Source organism: Oreochromis niloticus, linkage group LG17 (genome assembly GCF_001858045.2).
Source record: "Oreochromis niloticus isolate F11D_XX linkage group LG17, O_niloticus_UMD_NMBU, whole genome shotgun sequence".
NCBI lineage: Eukaryota > Metazoa > Chordata > Actinopteri > Cichliformes > Cichlidae > Oreochromis > Oreochromis niloticus.
In genome coordinates this window covers 16,861,693-16,885,156 of record NC_031981.2, presented here as the reverse complement: position 1 = coordinate 16,885,156, position 23,464 = coordinate 16,861,693, and the positions used below count along the sequence as shown (strand labels likewise).

Here is a 23,464-nt window from a genome sequence, read left to right as displayed (position 1 = left end):
AGATGATGTGGTTTGTTGGTAGTTGAACTGTGATTTTCAAAATGCTGCAAACTTTAAATGTTGTCAGTTACTTTGGAACCGACTCTGAGTAATAGTTAATTAAATCTATAAATAATAATTACATTGGCTAGCCGACACTCATAGGCATAGGCAACCAGATGCCAAAGCAGAAGAGGTTTAAACCTGTATTCTTTTCAAATGCTACCAGAGGGCGACTCCTGCAGATTCAACATTACTTTTGGTCCTATATAAATTTGTGTGGTTTCAAAGTTCATCTTTTTTGGTTTCAAAGCACCAAGAATGGTTAAAAAAAAAAAAAGGAATAAATAAATCAGCTCAAGACCTCAACAGGATTTCTCAAACTAGTGGCTGACTTCAGTGCCCATCTCTTATTCTGTCAATGTACTCAGGTTTGGGTGAGTCCTTAGTTGTGAGCCGAATAAGACTGAGGACCGTATAATCAATAAAAATGTTATCAGGTAAGAGCGTGTCAACTAAACTATCGACCAGTCAACTCTGAGTCCACAGCCCTACTTTTGTAGGGTTCGTAGAGACTGAGTTGTGCTCTGTCTCTACGAGAGTAGCAACGACCTTTTTTTTATTTATGTCATTAAATTAAAGATCCAGACTCTAGATATGTTACTGAAATGGGTACATTTGGGATTTTTGTTGGATGTATGCTAATTGTCTGCTGTTTGACAAAGGTTGCATTGTCTCGTTTTAAGTAATTTCAATAGCTGGTACTTTGACTTCCAGTTACGTGAATTATCACCAACACACACATCTGGACAGACAAAAGTACAGGATGACTTTTTACAATCTTAATACAATTTGAAGAATCATTGTTCACAGTTCTTTTGTCAAGTTATTTGGCATAAGGGATCTATATTGAGAAAATAATTTAAAACAGTAGAAAAAATAGCATTTTGCCTTCTTGGGAACACAACATGGTATATTCATTTCCTTTTTTTTTTTTTTTAAATTCTTCGTGCATTCACAGATTTCACACAGATACATTTACTCGCTTAGACTACTACCTTATTGAAACAGCTTACAAATAAAAACACTATTAAAATGGTGGCCACAAGGCTGTGCAAAAGGGAAGACCTCCAATGTAAGCCCTGCCATCAGTCTCTTAGCCATCTCTTGCAAGTAACAAACTACAAAATAGCACCATTATACAGTGGATAGGATTCTTAATACAGTTTTGTTATATGAAACCATCATGTACAATGAATGATAGTAATGCATAGGTTAACATAATGGGAATACTGTTTGATTATACACAGGCAGAGGAGACAGAGCCAGAGATGAGTCGTCTTGGGCAATTATTATTTTTTTTCTTATCGTTTTTTTTTAATCTTTTTTTTTTTTTTTTTTGGAGGCTTAAACAAACAGCCGTTTTCGTTAGTCCTCATGCAAGGACTTCTCAGAACTGGCTTTTCATGAAAGTTGGTGTATGTGTGCATGACCTTTGCTTGTAGTTGCACAACTTTAATTTACCTTGTGAGTGCTTTTGCATGTGTATTTGTGTTCTGATATGCGAACATCACATCACCAGAAAGATTTGTCCTTGTGGTTTTGCCAATGTTCACCAAATATGCGTGTTTCTTGGGTGCACTCTGCAATGAATGCAGTGGAGGTTCATTCTACTCTTGCCATCAGATAAAGTTGCAAAGTTCTCATCCTCCCTAAGCTAATAAAATATCCAGGTCAAGATCAGTCACTTAAACTCATACGTGTGACGGTTGTACTTCTTTTTAGAGCACTTGCTTTGACTAAACTTTCATAACATCGTGTTTACCCTTGAACACGGGTTGTGAGTGGAAACCTGTGTTCAAGGTTAAACACAGGTTTCCACTCAAACTGAAATGTTGACTGAACTGTTGTCAAAAATCAAATTTGGCTGGGGTGTTGACATGTGAAAGGATGCAGACGACAAACATTTTGCCTGATTGTCATTATTTGACTTGTTCCACTTCAGTTTGCCAAATGCACTTTGACTTCACCGAATGACACACTTCTGAGGACCAAACGAGAACTCAGTTTTAGCTTCTGGTTAATTTGTTTTTCTGTTTTGGAAAATGTGAAAAATCCCAGTCTTTTTTTTGTAGTACCTTCTGTACTACCCACTTTCTTTAAAATCCCCTCTAATAGTGCTTGAGCTCCTTTTATAATGTTTGGATTGTAGACTCAGTCCTCAGGTTTTGAACACTTCCTGGGGCTTAAGAGGGATTTGGACTGATCTCAAACCTTCCAGCGACTCCTCTTAGTAAGGTTTAGACTTAGACTCAAGTTAAAATACCTACAACAATGTTTAAACTGTGATGAACCACCTGGTCTTTGTCCTTAAAGCAAACCTTTTTTATTTTTTTTTACATAATAAAAATATCCACAGTAATGGATGGTGCATAAAAACAAACTCTGAAGGTAATATATCAGCTTTGAACTGGGGTACTAACTGTTAAATGTGACCGAGCCACAGCCATGCTGCTCTCTGATTGGCTGAGGCCCAGATACGTTCCCATCTTTCCTGGAGCCTGGGGAGGCTGCAGCTCCAACATGGAGGTATAATAAGCTCTTGTTCGTGTCTTAGCAGCTAAACTAGTCTGTTACATTGCATTAACAAAGAATTCCTCCCAGTATGGAATGGTGCAGTGTATAAAATAATCACAATTTTCCACATCAGACCCTTACACACCACCTAGCTCTCTGTTTTCAATCATTTTGAAGAGCTTTTCAGGTCATTATTAGCATCTTCTTTCTTTTGTTTTACAGTGAACCATTCCACAGGGGTACCAGGTAAGGCCACTCCCTTCTCTCCTCCCAAGTTGCTGGGCATTTGTCCATTTGCTCCTTCCCTACATTCTGTAATTCCTGCCCCCCGAACTTCCTCGACTTGAGTTTTTCTGGTGGACTTCCTGCAACAAAATAGAAACACATTTTTTTTTTTTTTTTAGATGTACAGCAGAGATATAGAAGATACCGGATGGCCTGGTCTTCTGTACTTATTTGGTCAAAATCCATCTACCCGGCAGTTTTCGTATTGCTTTATCCAACTTAGGGGTCACAAGGGGTTGGAACACATCCCAAATGATATTAGGTGAAAAGTGCAATACACTCTGTGTGGTTACCCATGCATCTTGGGGCTAATTTAGAGAAACTTAGAAACACACACTTTCACATCTATGGCCAATTCAGAATGACCACTTTACTTAACAACCACATCTTTGGTCAGTGGAAAGAAATCAGATATGTAATCTCCAAACAGAAAGACCCTAGCCAACCAGGATGCTCAAACTTAGAACCTAAAACAGCTGCTAACCACAGCAGCATGATGGTGATGGTGATAAACAATAATAAAACAAAACAATTTTTTTATTTTTTATTTCTGGTAACTTCAAATAGGAATCAATTTTTAGTACTAGTAACGCTAACTTCCAAATCCCAAAAAGTTGATTTTATTCATCTGTACATTGCACTTTCAGTGGGAGAAAGGTTTTGTCAATGATCTGAGTGTCTTTTGTAGTCCAGAATGAACAGAATCAACTTTCTGGTATGATGGAACATGCATCAAGACATTCCAACATCCAAATGTTGGTCTAAAAGTGATCTTGTCTAAGTGTAACGTCAGTCATATGCCATAAAGATTCTTACACTAGTTGGGGTAACGCTAGAGCAGAAGGGGCATCTTGGTCTTGTATTCAAGCAATTGACAGCAAGGGGAAATCAGGGGAAAATTGCTTTGGACTGTGCCCTGAAAGAGGCCGGAATCCTTCCCTAGTAATAGTAAAAGCCCTAAAAATTACCAGACGTGACTGCTGATCACTTTCTTCACCCTCAGTGTATAACTACTTCCACCAACATCTGCACATCCTAGCCTCTAAACAGGGTTTTTGTGTGCCTGAACCATGTAAGACCTAAGATCCCACTTCACATTCATTGTGCCACTGGGTAGTGCTTGCACATGCAAGACTTTTTGGGAAGGCTCTCTGAAGAAAGAAATAAGTGCACCCTTGACACAATAGCTTGTAGACCCATCTTGAGCTACAATAACTTGATGTAATGGTGTCCTGAATCACTTTACCAGTCCCAAATTGTTGTGGAGGAATTCTGAGCCACTCTTCTATATAGTGGTGCTTCAGTTCATTAATGTTTGGGGGTATTTATTTATGCACAGCTCCCTTAAAAGACCACCACAGCATTTCAATCAGGTTGAGTTCTAGAGTTTACCTGGGCTATGGTAACACCCTGATTCTTTTCTATTGTCCTGGTTTGTCTTGTGATACTATATAAAAAATTAACTTGTCTAGGGAAAGTACATAAGTAGTTCTGCCTGTACTTATTACAGTACTTATTCTAGTAGATTCTAGTAGTAGTTATCTACTTAGTTCTTAACTGCTTACCTCCCTGCCAAGGAGGTCTGCATATTTTAAATCAAAGATATGTTCTTTATATAATTGATTCTTGGACTCTAAATGAATTCAAACAAATGCAGCTCACTGAATTTTTCTTCAGCATCTTTCCCTCTACAATGATTGATTTTACACTCTGCCTCTTCTGAGTGTGGTTATTCTGATCTGATGTGGGCACTCGGATTTCAAATGCATTCAGTGAGAAAACATGCTATATTCGGACAGAGTATGATCTCAACCTTCGAACAGATCTAAAATTGTTCACCACCAACTGCCAGTGATGTACGAACAGCTGCAAACATAAAATGGTAAATGGCCTGCATTTGTATTGCGCTTTACTCAGTCCCTAAGGACCCCAAAGCGCTTTACACTACATTCAGTCATTCATACACAGGCAATGGCAAGCTACATTGTAGCCACAGCTGCCCTGGGGCGCACTGACAGAGGCGAGGCTGCCGAACACTGGCGCCACCGGGCCCTCTGACCACCACCAGTCGGCAAACATGGGGTTAGTATCTTGCCCAAGGATATTTGGCATGCAGCCAGGAGGCAGCTTGGGCTCGAACCACCGCCCTCCTGATTAGTGGCTGCCCTGCTCTGCCACCTGAGCTACACCCACCCCACAAATCACCAAACGTGATATGTGTGCTTTGGCTCGTTCCCTTGCATATGTTGTATTGTAAGCTATCTGAATTTTAGGACATAATGTACAGTAGCAGAGTGGAGATTGTGCCTGGGGAGTGCCACTGCAGGTCTACCACAAAAACCACTTAGTTTCTTCTTCCGATTCTAATGGTGTTCTTTTTGGAGAAAAGAGTAAAAAGCACATGGTTGAATTTTAAAACGCTCACACTATGACACCGAATCCATATTTAGAAATGACACTTTCTTTAGTTGCCCCCTGATGTTTTAGAACTAGGATTTATATAAAGTTTTCATTTCTTGTAAAAAGATTGCCCTGCTTTTGAAACTCTTATGTCATTGGAGAGATTGCGTGTTTGGTAAAGCTTAAATGACAAAAGGACAATGAAACATGAGATCATTTTGCATGCATACCTTGAAGGATGAACTATGTCCAGGTGAAGGTCTCTGTGGAAGAAAAATTAGGTCACTTTAGTTGGATGGACGAGTTTCTGCTAATTAAGCTATATTACCTTAATTAATCAGGATATTATGCACGTATGCTCTGATCATGTAACAAAATGTAAATTCAATCCAATCAACAATTTTTACAGTTTATCTGTTTTGATGCTTAACTCACCTTCTTGTTTTTTGTCTTGTCTGGCTGAGGCGCTGTCCTACGCTCTGTCCCCTTGTTCGCTCTGCTACTAACCTTGGGTGCTCTTGGCATGTCTGTGTGCCGCTGTGAACGCACAGAGCGAGAAATCTTGGGAGTCTTGACAGGTGCACAGTACATCTCAAGGCGCTGCAGCTCACAGCTTTGGAAGCAGCACTCGTCCACGATGCCACGTGACCGCCTTGCACTGGGGCCATAGCCTGTTGGTTTATCTGTTTGAGAAGAACGGCAGCAGGTTTTAGACAATGGAGAGACAGAACAAGTTCCATTGCTTAATTCTAATTTTCTACCCAACAAAATTGGTGGCTAGTGCGCTGAAATAAAGGACTCATTTCTCCAAACTTTACTACTTCAGAAAGAAAGCTGCACTTGTTTACATGAGCCGGTATTAAAAGGCTAGATAGCATTATTTTGGCTCTTGACTGGACTTGAAGAAAAAACAGATTTGTTTAATGATTTCATATGACTGGATTTATTCTAAAACTATATTTATATAAAAAGTCAGCCAGAGACAACATTTTAAATCGGTTAACAAAACTATTGCTAGCTTAATTTGCTATCATCCTACAGGAAAAGAAAAAATACGTTAATGGTAAATATCCTTTCAGCCAGTAAAATCAGTGTTGTCCGCATTCGTTTACCTGCTTCTAAATTAAGGGAACTTTGATTTGAAATTTAGTACATAATTTAAGTGGTAAATTTGCCCTCATGCTTATGGCCAGTACAGGTTTAGCTGAACCAGCCAAACTCAACAACAAAAATATTGATGTTAGCTAGGAAGCAAAAAGGAACAATTTTGTTTCATGATTTCCATGCTTTCTACATATAATTTAATATATTTTTAATTTATACAAGTATAAAGCATAGGCCAGAAAAAACACTTTACATGTGTACAGCTGACAAAACATTTTTATATTAGCCAACAAAATCTGTGCCTTTGTCTATTTTTACCCCAAATACCCATTGATTTGAAGTTTACTACGTATTTTCAGTTGAAATTGTCACTTTTGAATCTTTAAAATTATGATATTATTATTTTCCCTTTCCTATGCTTCTCATTTTTTTCATAGAATTAATCAAAGACATTCTGGCGATGGCCGGACGCCGACGCCACGCTCGTAATAAAGCTGTGATAACAGCCATATGGCCTCAGTGACATTGATTTCTTACATGTAAAATTTACAACATATCACATTGCACACTGTGGACTCATTTTGGCAGCTGCATCAATGTAAAAAAAAAAAAAAGGAGGGAAAGGCTGGGGGAAGGGGGCAGTCACCCAAATGGTGAGAATATCCTGCTCAGCCATTTTGGCCCAGGTGTCTTTTACATAGTCCAGCGAGGCCAAGCCACAAGTCCCCTGGGCCCGATCCACCTGCAGAAACATCCAGGCAGGCTTTTAGGACCACACCACCATTGGCTATGTCCCACTGTTCATTCACATTTTTATTTGGCAGAAGCACCCTGGAGGCTCGTTCAAATAACACAGATTTTGAGGATGGAGACATGATGCATGCTCACTGCATGAAGTAAAGAAGCAAAGCCACAGCTAGCAAAGGTGTTTTGGGTATTTTGCTTTTTGGGGGAGGTTTTTGAGTCCAAATAACACATCTCAGGGCGTGACAGATTTTTGACTCAATGACCACATTTAGTTACAGTGACGCCAGTACTCACTTCCTCTTTTAACTCCCTAACCCCCCAGAACCCACCCTCTTTGGTGGCTTTTAGAAAAACCCAGACTCCCCATTTACAATTCCCTGCTCACCTTGAACAATATAGTCCTGATGGGCTTTTCCCTGTTACCAAATGAAATAATAATAATTTAATATGGCATTTACAAGGAGGAAATGCCTTTCCCTCTCAGAGTTAATAGCTCTTGGCTCAGAAGACTGCCAGTGCTGACAAAGTGCATTAACTTCTGCTCTCTGTCTGCCTTGTCCTGACAACGTTATTTTGAACAGAGAGTAGCTTTCATTCAGAAACAGAAGCATCTTTCTCCTCAGACCCCCAGACACAAAGCAGAGTGGAGGCTAACAGAGGTGTGAATGAAGAGGAGGAGATGGGAGGTGATAGGGAGGCTTTCATGTTGCTCATCAGGTAGCAGGATGCTAAAAATACCTTGTGCACCTGCATTATTTAGGAAACAGAAGAACTGGATTTACCCAGATCTCAGACTTCTAAACTAGATGTGTGCAAACTAGACAACTGAAATATTTAAACGGCTGAAAAAAAAAAAATCTTAATTTGGATATTCAAATCTTTATTATATACAGTTCAAACACTTATATTCACTTTGTTTTTCTAAGAAATTCTTTCAGTGCTTGTCCCACTGAGTAATAGTGGGCCAAGCCTTGGCTGTTCTATTAACACCAGACGTGAAGACATTTAAAAAGAGAAAAATACGACACTGAGCCCTGGCTGGTGATTATATAATGGTTTCTGAAAGCCAAAAGAGGGGCTGTGCTTCAATGCCTGGCCTGTTTTTCAATCCCCCCCAATAAAGCCTTACAAATTAACATCCGCTATTATTCTGAAAATAGTTTGCCACCCTGCTGCACAAACAGCTGGAAGGGACAGGGTAATCAGCTGGTGCCGGTTGTAACATGTAGGATAATCAGCTCAGGCAGGTTAGGGGAAAACACGCATATAATAATCAGGTCTAAAAGCTTTGGATAACTGCTGTAATCCCCCATCAACAAAGAATTGTTTTCTGTGACTGTTAAATAAGGCTAAATAAAAAGGGTAAAACGCTTTGTTTCCCGCCTCAAAATGAAGAAGATGCAAAAAAAGGTTTTGCCAATTTTGCAAAAGTCAGTCTGAAGGAAAACTTAAAGAAAGAATGTTTCTTTTGATTATTAAACACCAACTGTCTTTAGGAATGACCTTTAACGACTTACTTCTTTGCAGATGATGCCAGCCTGTACAAATATCTCTAACCAGAGCAGCGTTTTTTAGTGGGGATTATTGACAAGATGCTGAACACAGAGATTAATGGATAGCACATACCGTACTCGATGGTGAATTCAAGAAAATAAAGAGAAAAAAGCCAGAGGTTTATTTAGGAGGGCCTGATACACTGGATAGCCATGTACGTCGCACACCTGGTGACTCAAGGAACCACAACTAACACACACATCTCTGAGAAACCCCGGACGTTGAAAAAGCTATTCTTTTCAGAAGTTTTATGCTCATTTTGATGTGTTCTGAGGTATTTTCCTTTGTCCATAAGTGTGTTAACTTTGGAATAAGTTTTACCGGTTGTAAACTGAAAACCACCACAGTCTTTGTCCACTACGAATTAGCCACTTAGACATTTACAGAACCTTCTTTTAAGTGTTTTATAAAGGCCAAATCATTGCTTTTGTCTCATTGTATCACCGATATGCACTTTAGCACTCAACCCAAAATCTGAAGCCATGTGGCCTAGCACCACTGCAGTCACACCAATTAAAAGTGAACTGAAAGTTTGTTTCATTCACCATATGTAGTTTAATGACGTCTTGCACAACCTTGATCTTGTTCTTGTTTTGAATTTGCACACACCGTTTTCTCTTTTTGACTTTTTCCTGTTGTTCAGCCAAACACAGCAAACTAAGCAGCTCTTCTTCGTCCATCAGGAGGTCCACACGATTTCTAGTGAGCATGTGTTGAACGCGTCTGCGTAGACTTGACCCCGGTTAAATATGTATAGAAGCACTGTTTTAAGTTTAAGTCTACAGCTGGCTGCACAAAAACCACAAATTGGTCTTTGGGGTGGAGAACTTCTTCACCTTGGATGTCACTCTGACAGCATCCTTCTTAACAGAAGCTATGCTATAGTTTTGACTATCCGCAATCTATGACTTGTTAGTTTTTCGTAAAGTCTTTCATCTGATGTCACCGCACGGTTCCCTGAAACATCTTTGATTTGGTATTTGACAGGCTCAGCATGCATAGCGTTCATTCCTCCAAGGAGCAGCACTGGAGAGAGATAGCTCGATTTCCCCATTCCAGAGTGGCACAGAAAGCATCTGAGTTTTACAGCTTGGTCATGGTCAATAAAAAGCAGTGGATTCTTGGAGCCAGTGCACTGCTCCTCCTGCACAGTGTCAAGGAGTTTACGGCTGGGCAGGGACTATAAGAGCTGCTTTAAGTACTAGAAACTATCTCTTTATCATTGGTACCATGTTTTATGGCTTGTGAGAATTTGAACCTTATCCAAATGCATTATGAATATTTAAAGATGGATTTTTCAGGGTATGTGTTCTTGGCAAAGTTTTGCAATAACTTTTGGAATTTACAAATGTAATTATATATGTTATAATATTATTGAATTTAAGTTATTTATGGAGTCATTTGTTTTCAAATCCATGTTTTCTGAACAATGGGAAGTCTTTTTGAAAAGTAATGTCTGGAATCTGTATAAAAATATAAAGATTGTGTAACAAGACTTTTTGGAAATACTGCAGTGGGACATTTTGGAGAAGGTGGTCTCAGTCCAGCACCAAATGAACTACAGAGCAGTTCAATTAAGGTGAAAATGATATGCAAATTTGAGCTAAATGTCATCCCATGACCACGTAGCGAGGTAGAGCTTCCCAGAGTTTTCTGGTTGTAGCTGGATGAAATCAGTTGCTGCACCAAAAACCTCCTTGTGACTGCTTTAGTTGCAAGCGGATTGCTACAGTTGCCTGTAGTTTTTGATGTATGTATGCAAATACTTGCTAACTGCAAACTAAGCAGTAAAAGAGCTTGATAAAGTGCAACCCAAAACAGAAATGGAGAAGTTTCACCTTCAAAATAAAAGGTGTCTGTAGCGCTGAGGTACGCCTTTTCACTCTGAAGGTGAACCTTCTCCTTTTCCGATTTGAGTGACACTTTTCTTATTTGTAGACAAGTCAGCCACTTCCATCCAAACTGCAACCACAACATTATGCTAGTATTTTTAGCAACCAGGTGGGGAACACAGGTAGTTGCCAGGGGGTCACTGACGGCTCTGTGGGCCTGGGTGACTGGGACTTTGGCAATAATTTGCCCTGCGGACTGCCATCAACCTTCAGAAACAACTTGCAGCTGGTCGATGAAAATTGTTTTTCTCTCATGATCGGTAGTTGGGAGACAAGTTAAGTTATCATTACATGGTTAGTGGTCATGTGTCTGCAAAGCCTCAACACTGGAAGTCTTTATCACCAGTTGGTGGCCATTAAAAAAGATCGCAGGTGAAAGAACTTTGCCTGGAAGCTGCATCCATCTTTTATATTGTCTGTGGTTAATGCCTGTGTTTGATTATTTATTTCCATTTGCTTATCATGGAGATAAATTTCATTATTTATTATAGCCTTGAGTATTTGAATAGTTATCGAATTTAGAAAGGCTACATTTCTGCATTACAGAGAAATGTAATGTGATCACTGCTGTGCATGAGTCTTTGGTTACACCTAGAAAATGAAACCAAGCCATTTTATGAGATCTATAAAGACAAAAGAACGCCATGAAGAAGATATCTATAAATCTCACTAATGTTCCCCTGTTTTCTTTGTAGAAGGCCTGCATAATGTGAATGAAGGAAAAGGTTAAGTACTCTTTAGTGTCCTCAAATCCCTCGAGTCTCAACTTCACCTAATGTACAGATTTAAATCTGGACGACGCCTGCCTGTCCTTTTCATGAGAAGCCTCTTTGTTCCACCGAGCAGTATTTCACAGCGGGGGTCAGAGATTTTTAGTTTCAGGTCCTCATGGGAAATCGACACCTTTTCACAGTGATGGAGAAGACACAGGAGGGCTTTCTTCGGGCCTTGGTGCCTTCCGTTGTGTGCCCAGGTCCAGTGCAAAACTATGGCGGGAGGGGATGGTGGAGGGTGTCCTGATCATCCTGTAATCCACATAATCCCCTGCTGCTGAGGGACCAGGCCTCACCATGCATGCATGTGATGTGCTGTTTACACATTCTCCCTCTTTCTCCAGCTCAAGTGGCTCTGAATAAAACTGGCAGGGACAGACACTGAAAAGGAAGTCATATCTCATCCTCCACTCTCCTTTCCACCTTCAACTCACCTGAGCACACTGCATTTTATATTTGGTTGCCTTCTTATTGGGTATTTGTGTAGTGACGATGAGCTTTTGGCTGAAAAAAGATGGATTATTTCATCTTCTTTGCAGACACTATGCAGAAGTCTCACAGAGTAAGATTAAATATCTCGTGCTCACTCTAAAACAGCTGAATATTTCAGCATGAACTAAAAGTGACTTAGAGCGCGGAGCTACTTAGCACTCACACTTCAGCCAAAAAACGTCCCATAACAGATCTGATTCATGGAATGAACATCCCAGTGAAATCACCCCGCAGTCCTGCCTGCTAAAGCATTACAAAGACAACTAAGGATTTTTTAGGTCGGGCTAATAATTGGAAAAACTGACTGCAGTTTTTTTTCTCTGTTTCATTGACCGCAGTTTGTTTAATTACCCTTTAAAAAAATGAATTTCCACCAACTAATGTTTTCTGTCAGGGTAGGAAATCTGCAGTTGTGAAATACAAGTGTGCTTCACTTTACTGGTGGCATGGCAAAAAGCACTGTGAGCACATAAAGCCTGCTGTTGTTGCAACACTGTCTCTGCACACATTATCAATCAGAGGGCTGCCAAGTTCAACACGGCCAGACTGGAGGGGAAGAGTTCAGGGAAAGGATCACGCTTCCTTTGGCCAAGCCGTTACTCTGCCGCGTCCTATGGACGACAGAGCCCAAATGGATTCTCCAGATACTTTACTGACTATAAGTAAAGGAAAAGGGATGACAGCGAGAATATGAGAGAGTGAGAGAAACCGAGGACGACGGCGAGAAGCATATTTTCCAAGGCACGGCACCCTGCTGCTCAAACCTCGTCATCTTTTTCAGAGAATGGATGGAGTGTTCATAAAATACGCCTCTTTTTAACAGGAAAAAGTAGCATTGATAGATGGATGCTGTGTAGTCCACTGACAGCTCAGTGTAAGGTAATGTGGGAAAGACAAATACGTTCCACCAACCACCACAAAAAGGTCTGTTCCTGTTTAAGAAGTATATTCTACATGAGGACTCATGAGTTGCATTGGCTTCTGTTCAACACTTTCCCGTGGACAACAGTAGAAGCCAGCCTCTGAGAAACATTTAATAAACTGCAGTTAAACCCCGGTATCAGTATCCAACCCTTTGTCACATTCCCACATCACCCCGGCTCTGAACACTCTCATATCATGTCAAAATCCTAAACATATCAAAAACTTTTAAGCTACAGCTGCAGACAGGTCACGGGACCATTTCAAATTCGCAGAAATGAAATGTTCAGAGTTGGGTTTTTAAAAAAAATGACTGCTAAGGATAAAAAGATGCCAAAGTCCAAACCTGTTTACTCAGAATCCAAGGCCTGCACTTATTAAAATGTTATGTTTGATCATGTAGTTAATTTTTTCTGACTCTGTTTCTCAGCTTAAACCATTTAAAGAAGAAGACGCTGAAGCCGAGGGAATCCAAAGACCAAAAAGTCTTAACAGGCAGAATACTGGCAATCAGACTGGCTGTCAAGACCACTTCACAGCATGCGGGTATTGCCAGGAGCATCTGGACGAACACGGCTTGCAGCTTTGCAGTAGCTTGGTGGCTCTCCAAAAAACTTTCTGGCAAATGCCATTCAGAGGCCCTGACGCAGAGAATAATGTGGACTGGTCCTGGAAAAGCTGCAAGGAGCAGGATTCGGGGAGAGGAGCAGCAAGGTGCATGTTGACACTGCTATCTGTAAAGAAATCTATTTACATTCAGAAGACCGAATTCCAAAGACTTAAAATGATTTAATTTGTGCAATCTCTTAGCATAACAGCCAGAAACATGGTTTAGGTTATGCAACTCAGATGCTTTGTTAAGGTTAGAGAAGGGGTAAGAGAGAGATTTTACAGTGATGTGTGAATTGTATTGTGCCTATTTAATTTCCAATCTCTCCGAAACAATAAAGTCATCCATAAACAAGCTGGTAGAAAGCAGGAAATAGATCTGAGAGTAGCTTCTGGCTTTTAAAAGAGAAGCCAACATGCAAGTGCTTTAAACCTGCATTCTTTTCCAGGCCACTAGAGGGCGATAGCTGTAGTTTGAAAAAGACTTCTGGTCCTATAGAAGTCTTTGGGAAAATTACCTTCTGACTTGAGTTCTGTAAACACTTTCCTGCATAATGCACTTTGCATGCAGTGTCAGACGTTTTTCATGACAGGTGTAGCTAGTCCCATCAAAGCACAGTTCGGTCGATTCTCAGTGGTAATGGTAGGATAATGTAAAATCTTTGTGTTCGTGTAAATTACCAGGCACACAGACGCCTCCTCAGAGCCTCATACTCGCATCACATGACACAAATGGACCCGAGCCTGAAGCATATCCCATCTATTAGCCTGTCCCCAGTTTGCTATACACATGTCTGCACGCCACTTTACAACCCACTTCCATGGCACACCTTTCCATGCATATGGAAGGGTGGGAAGGTCCCAGAACAGAGCCACGCCACCACATGTAGAGATCTGCAGATGGAAATAACCCTTCAACAATAAGAACTATGGTGGATTTATTATGTGAATTCAACAAAAAGAAAGCTTCTAAAAGATTTATGACTGCAAGAGACTCGTCGTTTGAATGTTTCTTCTCTCAGCTGAAATACTCAGGCTGTTACATCATGATGTTCTTTACAGGGGTGGCTGTAGCTCAGGAAGAGCAGGTCACCTACTGATCGGAAGGTTGGTGGTTCGATCCCTGGCTCCTCTAGTCTGCATGCCAAGTATCCTTGGGCAAGATTCTAACCCCAAGTTGCTCTCCAATGCATCCATCGGAGTATGCATGTGTGTGAATGTAGTTAGAAAGCACTATGTATAGAGAAAGTTCTTGTGGAATGAGTGTGATTGGGTGAATGTGGCATGTTGGATAGAGCCCTTTGAGTACACCGAAAGAGTAGAAAAGCGCTATATAAGAATCAATCAGTCCACTTGTATACGTTATGTTATGTTCTTACTAACTGCAGTGCTAACCATGACCTAGTGTGTTGCTGTAATTTTTTCACAAATACTTAAGATTAGTAGAAGTAGCTCTGCGGTCCAAACCTATAATTGCAACTTTGATCATCACTTGAACTGAAGATGAGGTATTTCCTAGTTTGAGGTTGTGGCCCTGCAGTACCCTTAAAAGCTGGCCCACATGTTGTGGAATCACAGCACCACAATACTTGGTTTAGGTCAGTTAAGGATTTAAATCCAGCTGTTAAGCATTGTTTGAACACCAGAGTGTATAGACGATATTTGTACTGAAGTCCCTTAAACCTGCATTTTTTTCTTCTAATGGCCAGCAGGGGGCGACTCCTCTGGTGCAAAAATGGAAAAAGTCGGAATATGTAGAATTCTATGAGAAAATGACATTCATCTCCTGCGATCTTTAATTTCAGTAAACACTTTGCTGATTATTGGTTTTTAGCTAATGCAACATGATGATTACGTAGTAAATTATGGTCAAATAGGACCATTAAGCAGGGTAGGTTTTATCATAGGGTGAAGTCTTTGCTGCTTGGATTTAGACTGGGCTTGTGATTGCCATCCATTCTCTTCTGCTTATCCAATTCATTTCAATCAGCTTCATTTTAGTGATAATTAGGAAAAATTAATGGGTTATCAAGCCAAACTAAGTTATCGAACGCAGTAAAGTTACCTGCTAAACCTGAGCATGGCTTTAGACCACTGCTGCCCTCCCCCTGCCTTCTTCTGGCCTCTAATTGTCCTTCAGGATTGAAAAGGTATATTTTCAAACTATTCAGGTTCAAGTGAAGGTGAAAGAAATCAATTACTGGAAAAGAGAAGAACTGCAAATGCATTATAGATGCTGCTGATCTCCAAGAGAAATCTTATATCTTCTTCTTCTGTTTTTCGAACTGGCAGCTGACAAAGTCTACCACATGTGGAAAATCTTTCATAACTTTGGGACCAAACCAAACCATTTAAAATGGATTGTTATGACAAAACTGCACAGGAGTCAGAGGGAGAACTAATAATTTTATGAATAAGAAATGACTGTTGGTGGAGATGTGATGCTCGTTGAGGACATTTGCTGAAACTGGCTTAATTGATGGATGCCAGCCAGAGAAAAGTGAATCATGAGCTTCTAACCTTCAGCTCTGTGGGAGCCAGCTATACTGTTAATGTACAGTCATGCTGCTCGTCTCTGACAGACAGAGCAGGATACATGTCCTGAGAAACTCTGGCTGCTGGTGGAACATTGCACCTAACCTTCATAGCTTCATATATCCTGTGCTGCTCTGGGCTAGGTTGTACCCTTAATGGAAAAATTGGAGATTTAAATCCTGGTTTCTTGGTCGAGGGTTTTCTTTGGGTGGCTCTCCCTTCTCTGGTGGAAAAAAGAAAAAACTTCACTGCAACATTTACTTTCTACCCCTCCTTTTTCTTGGAGATAGCCAAATTCCACTTAAAGCCCTTTCCCTCTGGGCACAGCTGCGATTTGCCACCAATAAGAGTTACTTATCATTATTCCATATTTCATCTAACTTTTCTCATTCAGAATTTGACCTTGGTGATGAGAGTGGCATTAAAACAAATGTACAGGGAACTTAAATATAAGATGTAAGAGTGGATGAGGAATGAATGAATGAAGTAAAAAAAAAAAAAAAAACATTAAGAGAAAGCCAAGACGAGATGTCAAACTGGCTGCTCTTTTATTTATGAGCTCGCAGGAGGTGGAGAGCTCTGGGACATATACAGCCAACCTTTATGAATAAATAAAAAGGTGCACTTACTGAAATAAAAGCCTCGCTCTCCACAGACAAACTGCAGCGTGTCGACCAGCTCCGCCCCGCACAGGGTCTCAGGGCCCGCCCCTGTTGCCGTCGGAGTCAGGGTGAGGACGCACAGCAGTAGTGAGAGGGTGTGGCTACAGGAGATACAGCACATCGCACTCTGCGCACAGGGAGAGAGCAAGAACATTTTCACAGCATCATCGGTAAAAGAGTTTCTTTTAACCACAACTCAAAGCTTCATGCACTGTTCTCCATTTAGCGCATCTGCTGTGACAGTTTGTTGCAGTGTCTTGCTCAAAGGCACGTCAGTAAGTGGCAGTATTACACATGCACTGTCAAACACAGGGTTGAAAAAAAAAAAGGCAGCCAGCTTAAAGTTGGGCATCCAGGATGTTCCATCCGCTAAAAGAAGGCAAAGAAACAGATGGTAACTTTACAGGAGTTTGGAGATGTGGAGGAAAATGTATTAAATCCAGACTCGCACTCGGTGCCAGAGTCAGTCAAACAGGAGGCTGAGCAGCTCTGATGCTCCGGAGCGCCTGTGCGTAACCGAGCGGAGCGCGTCCAAATTGAAAACACACTATACCCCCCTCCTCTCCTTCTCGTCCATCCGCCCGGCTTCTGTGTAGTGGGTCTTAGCAAGTTAACAACAATCCGCATTAATCACATTAATTAAATGCAGGCTATCCATCACATCTATCATTAACAACCAGTTTAACATTTAAAATGTGCCAAAGCCCAGCTGTCAGCGCATTATTAGGCGCAAAAGTGCTTCGACACTCAGAAAGGAGAATAAACGAGCTGCCAAGCGTAAAAAAAAGAATAAACACGGAACGTTATCCATCTACATCACAACCGCAAAGTCCCGACGCCCGCAAGTGTTTCTTGATAATCTCTCCTCTCTCCCGCTCTCTGTCTTTCAACCCCGCAGAGGTATCAGGTTAGATATTTAGCACGTAAATTATGCAGACTCAGCAGTAATTACTTTGAAAGTTGCACAGCTGCATTAGGGCTTTCTGGTGGAAAAAGAGCGCCGGGCGCACGGAAAATGTCCAAATTCATACCTGCGCTGAAAGTCATGCACGATCCATGTCAATGATTTTTTTTTAATTGCAAAAAAGAGAAAAGAATCAATTAAAGCAAAATGTAGAAAATATAATTATCTCTGGAAAAAAAATAAAATAAAATAGATTACCAGGACATGCGGGAGAGTTGTTCCATAAGTGGATGAAAAGGAGAAAAATGTGAATAAATCCGCACCAATGCATGCGTTCAAAAGCTGTGAAATACAAGCAAGCGATAAGAATCCCCTTTTATTGTTTCTTTTTAAAGTAGGCGAGGATGCTCTGTGCAAATAGTGAGCAAGTGAAGAATCAAGGTGATAATGTATAGTGTCAAAGGAAATCAGGTAAGTTACCTTGAAGACATCACATAAATGCCACTGAAAGGAAAAAGCGCTAGACATCCCCACGGGTCTCCACAAGACAAAGCCCGACGAAAATGAACTTGTTTAAAGTCATTAAAAACAGGGAGAAAGAGGATGAGATGCGGGCAATGTCACATCTCAATATTCCGACTTTGTTCCATTGCGCAGGCTCGTTTTGGAGAAGTGAGATTTAGCGAACAGGAGACGGATTTAGAGAGAAAATCCCTCACATTTATCTACATTACACAGACATTTTCAACAGGAAACAGCTGGGGCAGCATTTGCCTCCTACTCGTCCTAAGTTATTCATTAAGGATTTTGGGCACATATTCAAATAACGTCATTTCTGTTTTTTCTCAGAACGGGATTGAATTTTGATCTCTCTAAGACTTGGTTAGTAGTTCAGATCAGCCCCACCACCACCACCAGCAGCAGCAGTGGCGGCTCACACTCTTACAAACGCATTATTTTGTGCCCTGAAAACTCATAAAGGAGAAGTTAAAGACGAGCTGGCGGTTGTGATATGGCTCTTTGCTGTTGTGCGTAATTTGGCACCGCGTAACTGAACAGCAAGTCTCTCCACTAGTGGTTTGATTAAATAAATCATTAAAAACACTTTCCCACTTAGACACCGCAGTGCTCCTAACCTGAAAACCTCACAAGGAAAAGCTAAATAAATGTGAACTGGAGTGAAAATGTAAAAATGTGACATTTTTATTACAGTAAGGAGCAAACTTGAGCCAGAAAGCCACATGTGAAGCCCTGTTCCCTCTAAACTGAGAGCCACTGTGCAGGGTTTGCTGCCTTTCTGCACACTGTCACTGCATAATCCTGGTGTATGTCTCTGGTTTTCTCTCCCTTCTTGCTGATTTTCACTTAATAGAAGTGGGTTCGCCTGTAAATGACATCTGATGCTCCTGTGAACTAGAGTGGAAAAATAAAAAAAGGAGGAAAAAAAGAAAAACACATGGGATTTTATGATGAAGAAGACATTTATTTCATATCCTTGGAGCAATCGTCTGCACTGACAGACTCTTGATGCAGGGCCACCCACTGTCATCGTGTTGAAGTCGGGGCCCCGCAGTTCCCACTGTGTCACAGGAAGGGACGAAAGCAAGGGCTTAAAGAGGGTTGTTCTCAGCAGTGATGGGATATCAACACTGATCCAGTCGCTAAACATGAGATCAGTGCTGTGACCCAATCATAAAACAGGACACCGGCACGTATCCAGGCATGCTCCGTCCGTGTTTGTGTGTGTGCATCACGAGCAAGGTTGGTTCCAAAGGGGACTTAAGACACGCAACAGTTAGAGTTGTTTGGGTAAAGTGGGTCAAAACGCGATCATCATCAAATGTCACAGGCAGCAGCACTGACACACGCTTCCGATACAGGAGCTCAACTTGCAGATAAAGTGAGGGGTGTCCAAGCTGAGGGTCCTTGATGGCGTAAATGAAGCCGATTAAGGCAGTATTTTTGTCTGGTTTTGCTCTTAGTGCAGGATTACAGCTCAGTCTTCCAAACTTTTAAAACAGGTGCAGCCTAAAGTGTCACATGCAAAATGAGGAATGCTGCTTAATTAGAGCTTAATCTGCTGTTATTAAAATTGTTTTCTTTAAGCAAAAAACACCCCAAAATGTGTCCCAATGCCACACAAATCAGTTTTTTTGTCTTTTTAAAAAAAAAATTTTTTTTATTGTTTGAATTTTTATTTAACAAATAGTAGATTGATTCATAATCTCAATAAACACATATATGCAGGTTATCTGAGGGGGTCATGAGCTGGCTTTTATTCGGTTTAACAGGTGAAGACGAGCCAAAAGTGTCTGATATTTATTGTTCTCCGTATGGTAAATGGTAAATGGCCTGTACTTATATAGCGCTTTTCTAGTCCCTAAGGACCCCAAAGCGCTTTACATATCCAGTCATTCACCCATTCACACACACATTCACACACTGGTGATGGCAAGCTACGTTGTAGCCACAGCCACCCTGGGGCGCACTGACAGAGGCGAGGCTGCCGGACACTGGCGCCACCGGGCCCTCTCACCACCACCAGTAGGCAACGGGTGAAGTGTCTTGCCCAAGGACACAACAACCGAGACTGTCCAAGCCAGGGCTCGAACCTGCAACCTTCCGATTACAAGGCGAACTCCCAACTCTTAAGCCACGATCGCCCCATTGTTGCCTACATCTGTAGTCGTTCAGCAGACATGAGCTGTATTCCTTAAGATCTCAGTCTGGGTTGATGTGGTTTCTCCTTCACTAACGGGTGCACTTTACTACAGCAAACACTCACTTTTACAAACATCTGCATATGTGTTTAGAGCGCAGCCAAATGAGCACATTGATCTGATTTAATGCTGCACAGGGAGACACAGGATATCTAAAAAATCAAAGCCAGTGTATAAGTGCCCTAAACCTGCACTCTTTCTAACGGCCAGAAGGTGGTGATGCTTCAGGAGTCAAACAGAACTCTTTAAGAAACTATTAAACATTTTCCTGATGAGCTTAATGTCTCAGTTTCTAGTTTTGGTAGTTGTTTGTAATTTAGGGTCCTGAATCCTTCCCTTTCTCATTACGTACACTTTGAAAACACCAAAATAGACCAACAAAAATGTTCAAGTTGATGCTCCAAACAGTGACTCCATAAACCAGTGCCAATGTCCATCTCTGATATACAGTCTATGATAGCTACTTTGTTACTTTGCTGAGGAGATGTATTCGCTTGTTGCCTAAAGCTCCAGAGGGATCCAAGTGGGACAGTCGATCTTTGTTTTACCCCTTATGCCTCTTTTCCACTAATAACTACTCGACTCAACTCTATTCTACTCATTTTTGGTCATTTTCCATTACAATTGAGTACCTTCTTAAAGTGTTTGGGGTCGTTATAGCAATGTAGCCAAAAGTCCTGTCTTGTCATTTGTATGTAACTCAAAAACACCACAATGGAGGACATTGGGGCGATGCTATACCTGCTGCTGCTAAACCAGCAAGTGTCTGCACCTTAAATGGCGGGTTTTATTTTTGTTAAGGGAGACGCTCTCATGACTTGTCAAGTGACGCCAGTGACTGGCCAATCAGTGGCGTGCAGTCTGTTGACGTCAAATTTTCGGATCGACTCAGATCACCTGAAACCCCTTCTGAGTAGGTCCATCCATCCATCCATCCATTCGCCCTTCTGAGTAGGTATTAAATAAAATACCTGGTACCAAGTTCTATCACCTAATGGAAACCCCTAAAAATCGAGTTGAGTAGCAGAAAAGGGGTTTTAATGTCATAAAAACAGTAGATCAGTTGCCATTAGCATTAAGATAATAACACAGACATGTGTGACAAATTGATTCACCGTGACACAAACCCTTCAAACATCGAGAGGTGGACTTTAAAAGTGGAAAATTCCATCCACAGACACACAAATCATATACAAGGGAATAAAAACAATGGTGGCGAATTAGACTATGCAGTTTCTGTGGAAATTGCAGTGGGTTAGATCGTATGATTCCGTCGGGATTTATTTTAAATGTATTCCAGAACTGTTCAGAAGCATACGCTGCACAATTGAGGCAGTAATTTCTAAGTTTTAATGGGTGCTGGAGAGTCTGAGTTAAGTAGGCCCGCCCTGAATGTTGAGTACAGTTTAGAGCCCCTTTTTACTTTTTAATGAGCATCATTTCCAAAATGAAAATCATGATGCATTTAGTAAGACTAAGATTTGAGACCCAAAACAAAATAGCTAGCAGGCAGGAGCTCAAAGATGATTGTCTGTAAGACTTCTGTCACCCCCTACTGGCCGTTACAAGGAATCTAGACTTGCTTTACTTTCCGCACCATGAAACTTCTTTTACATACAGTTTTTGTCTGTTACCATAGAGAATATAAAAGATGTCTGTAGCTATTGTGACATCACCAGCTTCACAAACCCCAAAGCACAACCATCTTTTACATACAGTCTTTGTTTAGTACAGCTCCCATACAGTGTAAGGAGAGTGAATAGCAAACATTTAAGGGGGACATTGGTATATCATTATATAACGTCTGAGTGTATCATATGAGTGATGCACTGTACCACTTCAATGCCTGCCGCAGACAAAAATTTGACCATAAAGTAAAAACCATGTAAAATTCTGAAAAGTCCTACTAGAAAATTTTCTTTATTTTTCCTTTAAAAAGAAAGGTCTTTATTGGTACTGGCTTCTAAAATGTGAAATATGACTGTAAATTTAGATGTGACAGCTTGGATTCTGGTGGACTTAGGATGGCAATTTTTCTCGGTTGATTAATGGCTAAAGATATTAAACTTAATTGCAGCTCTACTTTACACCATCACAGTCCAGCTAAATGCACATTCAAGGACTCTTGGTGCATTAAATAACACATTTGCACTGCCAAAATTTAGCTTGATGAACCATCTTTGATTGCCCTACCTAACTTTAGGTTAATGCACGACCTGACTTTTCTTCCTTTCAGGACAGCAGCTTGGAGATGTAAACCGAGCGCCGTCTCCATTTGCAGGAGATGCTGATTCAGTATAGAATGTGATGATGATGATGATGAGGGTGATGCTTCTCTCTTTAGAAGGACATAGCTGCTTTCAAGCCAGAGGACAACCTTGTTAGCATCAGTTCATTCGCCGATGCCCGTAAGCCTCTCTGCTGATAGCTGATCTTAGATGTGAAATCTCATCTTTCACTGCCTGCTGACATAAAAAGCACACACACAATCTAGCGTGTAAATGCTTCATCACAGACTTTCCTGTTATCACTGTGGCTGTGGTCTGGCAGTATTGATGACGGGCTTGTGCAGTACATCTGCTGATGCAGTAGTAGGAAGAAGAAGAGGAAGGGGGAGTGGGCAGGCTGACCTTCCCTTGCTCTCTGTTTCTAATGCCCGGGTCTCTGAGCTGCCTCGGTGCCAGGTTTCCCTCCCTCTCCTTCACTCCTTCTCTTTTCTCTTTGGTTGCAAGACTTTTGAATCCCCTCATCCAACACCTCCCCCCCACAGCCTTGTCTAAGAAGACGTCCGCCCCAGTGAACTCATTGACCAGGGAAAGGCTTGTTTTTACTCCCTTCTGGTGTAGGAAGGGAGACAGCGCTCGCTGCAAAGAGTGTCCATCTGTGCAAGGTTTTTTGATCAAGATTGCATCTCAGACATATATATATGTATATCTATATCTCTCTCTCTCTCTCTCTCTCTCTCTCTCTCTCTCTCTCTATATATATATATATATATATATGTATATATACATATGTAGTTCCACTTATTAATTCCCACTTTTTTTCCCCATCCTGAGTTTGTAAATAAAACCTGCACTTTTTGCTTAAAAAGGAGAGAGACTCACACAGGAGAAAGCTCTTGGTTACAAATGGAGTTATAATCACCTCATTTGGAACAGCTTTAAGATGTTAACACAGGAAGGCTTGTAAAGATGGACACTTTTTGCAGTGTTAACAGCATCCCGTCGGGTCCCTCCTGCCAAACAAACGTCCGAGTCAGAGGATACGGAGAGCGGTCCAGAATGCAAATGAATGCGAGTGGATGAAA

The 23,464-nt window shown here is 41.0% G+C and overlaps 1 protein-coding gene across 2 annotated transcripts; it reads right to left on the bottom strand.

Annotated features, from left to right (window-relative positions):
• Positions 1-11: 11 nt before the first annotated feature.
• Positions 12-17,962, bottom strand: igf1 (insulin-like growth factor 1). Of its 2 annotated transcripts, none has more exons than XM_019346352.2 (5): positions 17,693-17,807; positions 16,498-16,657; positions 5,677-5,924; positions 5,472-5,504; positions 12-2,921 (listed from the first exon to the last, which is right to left on the bottom strand). In XM_019346352.2, the coding sequence occupies exons 2-5, from the start codon at positions 16,649-16,651 to the stop codon at positions 2,862-2,864; spliced, it is 495 nt and encodes a 164-aa protein (XP_019201897.1). In that variant the 5' UTR covers positions 16,652-16,657; positions 17,693-17,807; the 3' UTR covers positions 12-2,861.
• Positions 17,963-23,464: the final 5,502 nt, after the last annotated feature.

Bases quoted from the DNA above. Each gene is read 5' to 3' on its own strand.
- igf1 (XM_019346352.2), bottom strand. From the start codon at position 16,651: ATGTGCTGTATCTCCTGTAGCCACACCCTCTCACTACTGCTGTGCGTC. The intron at 5,505-5,676 runs GTGAGTTAAGCA...TTTCTTCCACAG, and splicing joins ACAAGACAAAAAACAAGAAG to AGACCTTCACCTGGACATAG. The intron at 2,922-5,471 runs GTATGCATGCAA...ATTTTGTTGCAG, and splicing joins GACATAGTTCATCCTTCAAG to GAAGTCCACCAGAAAAACTC.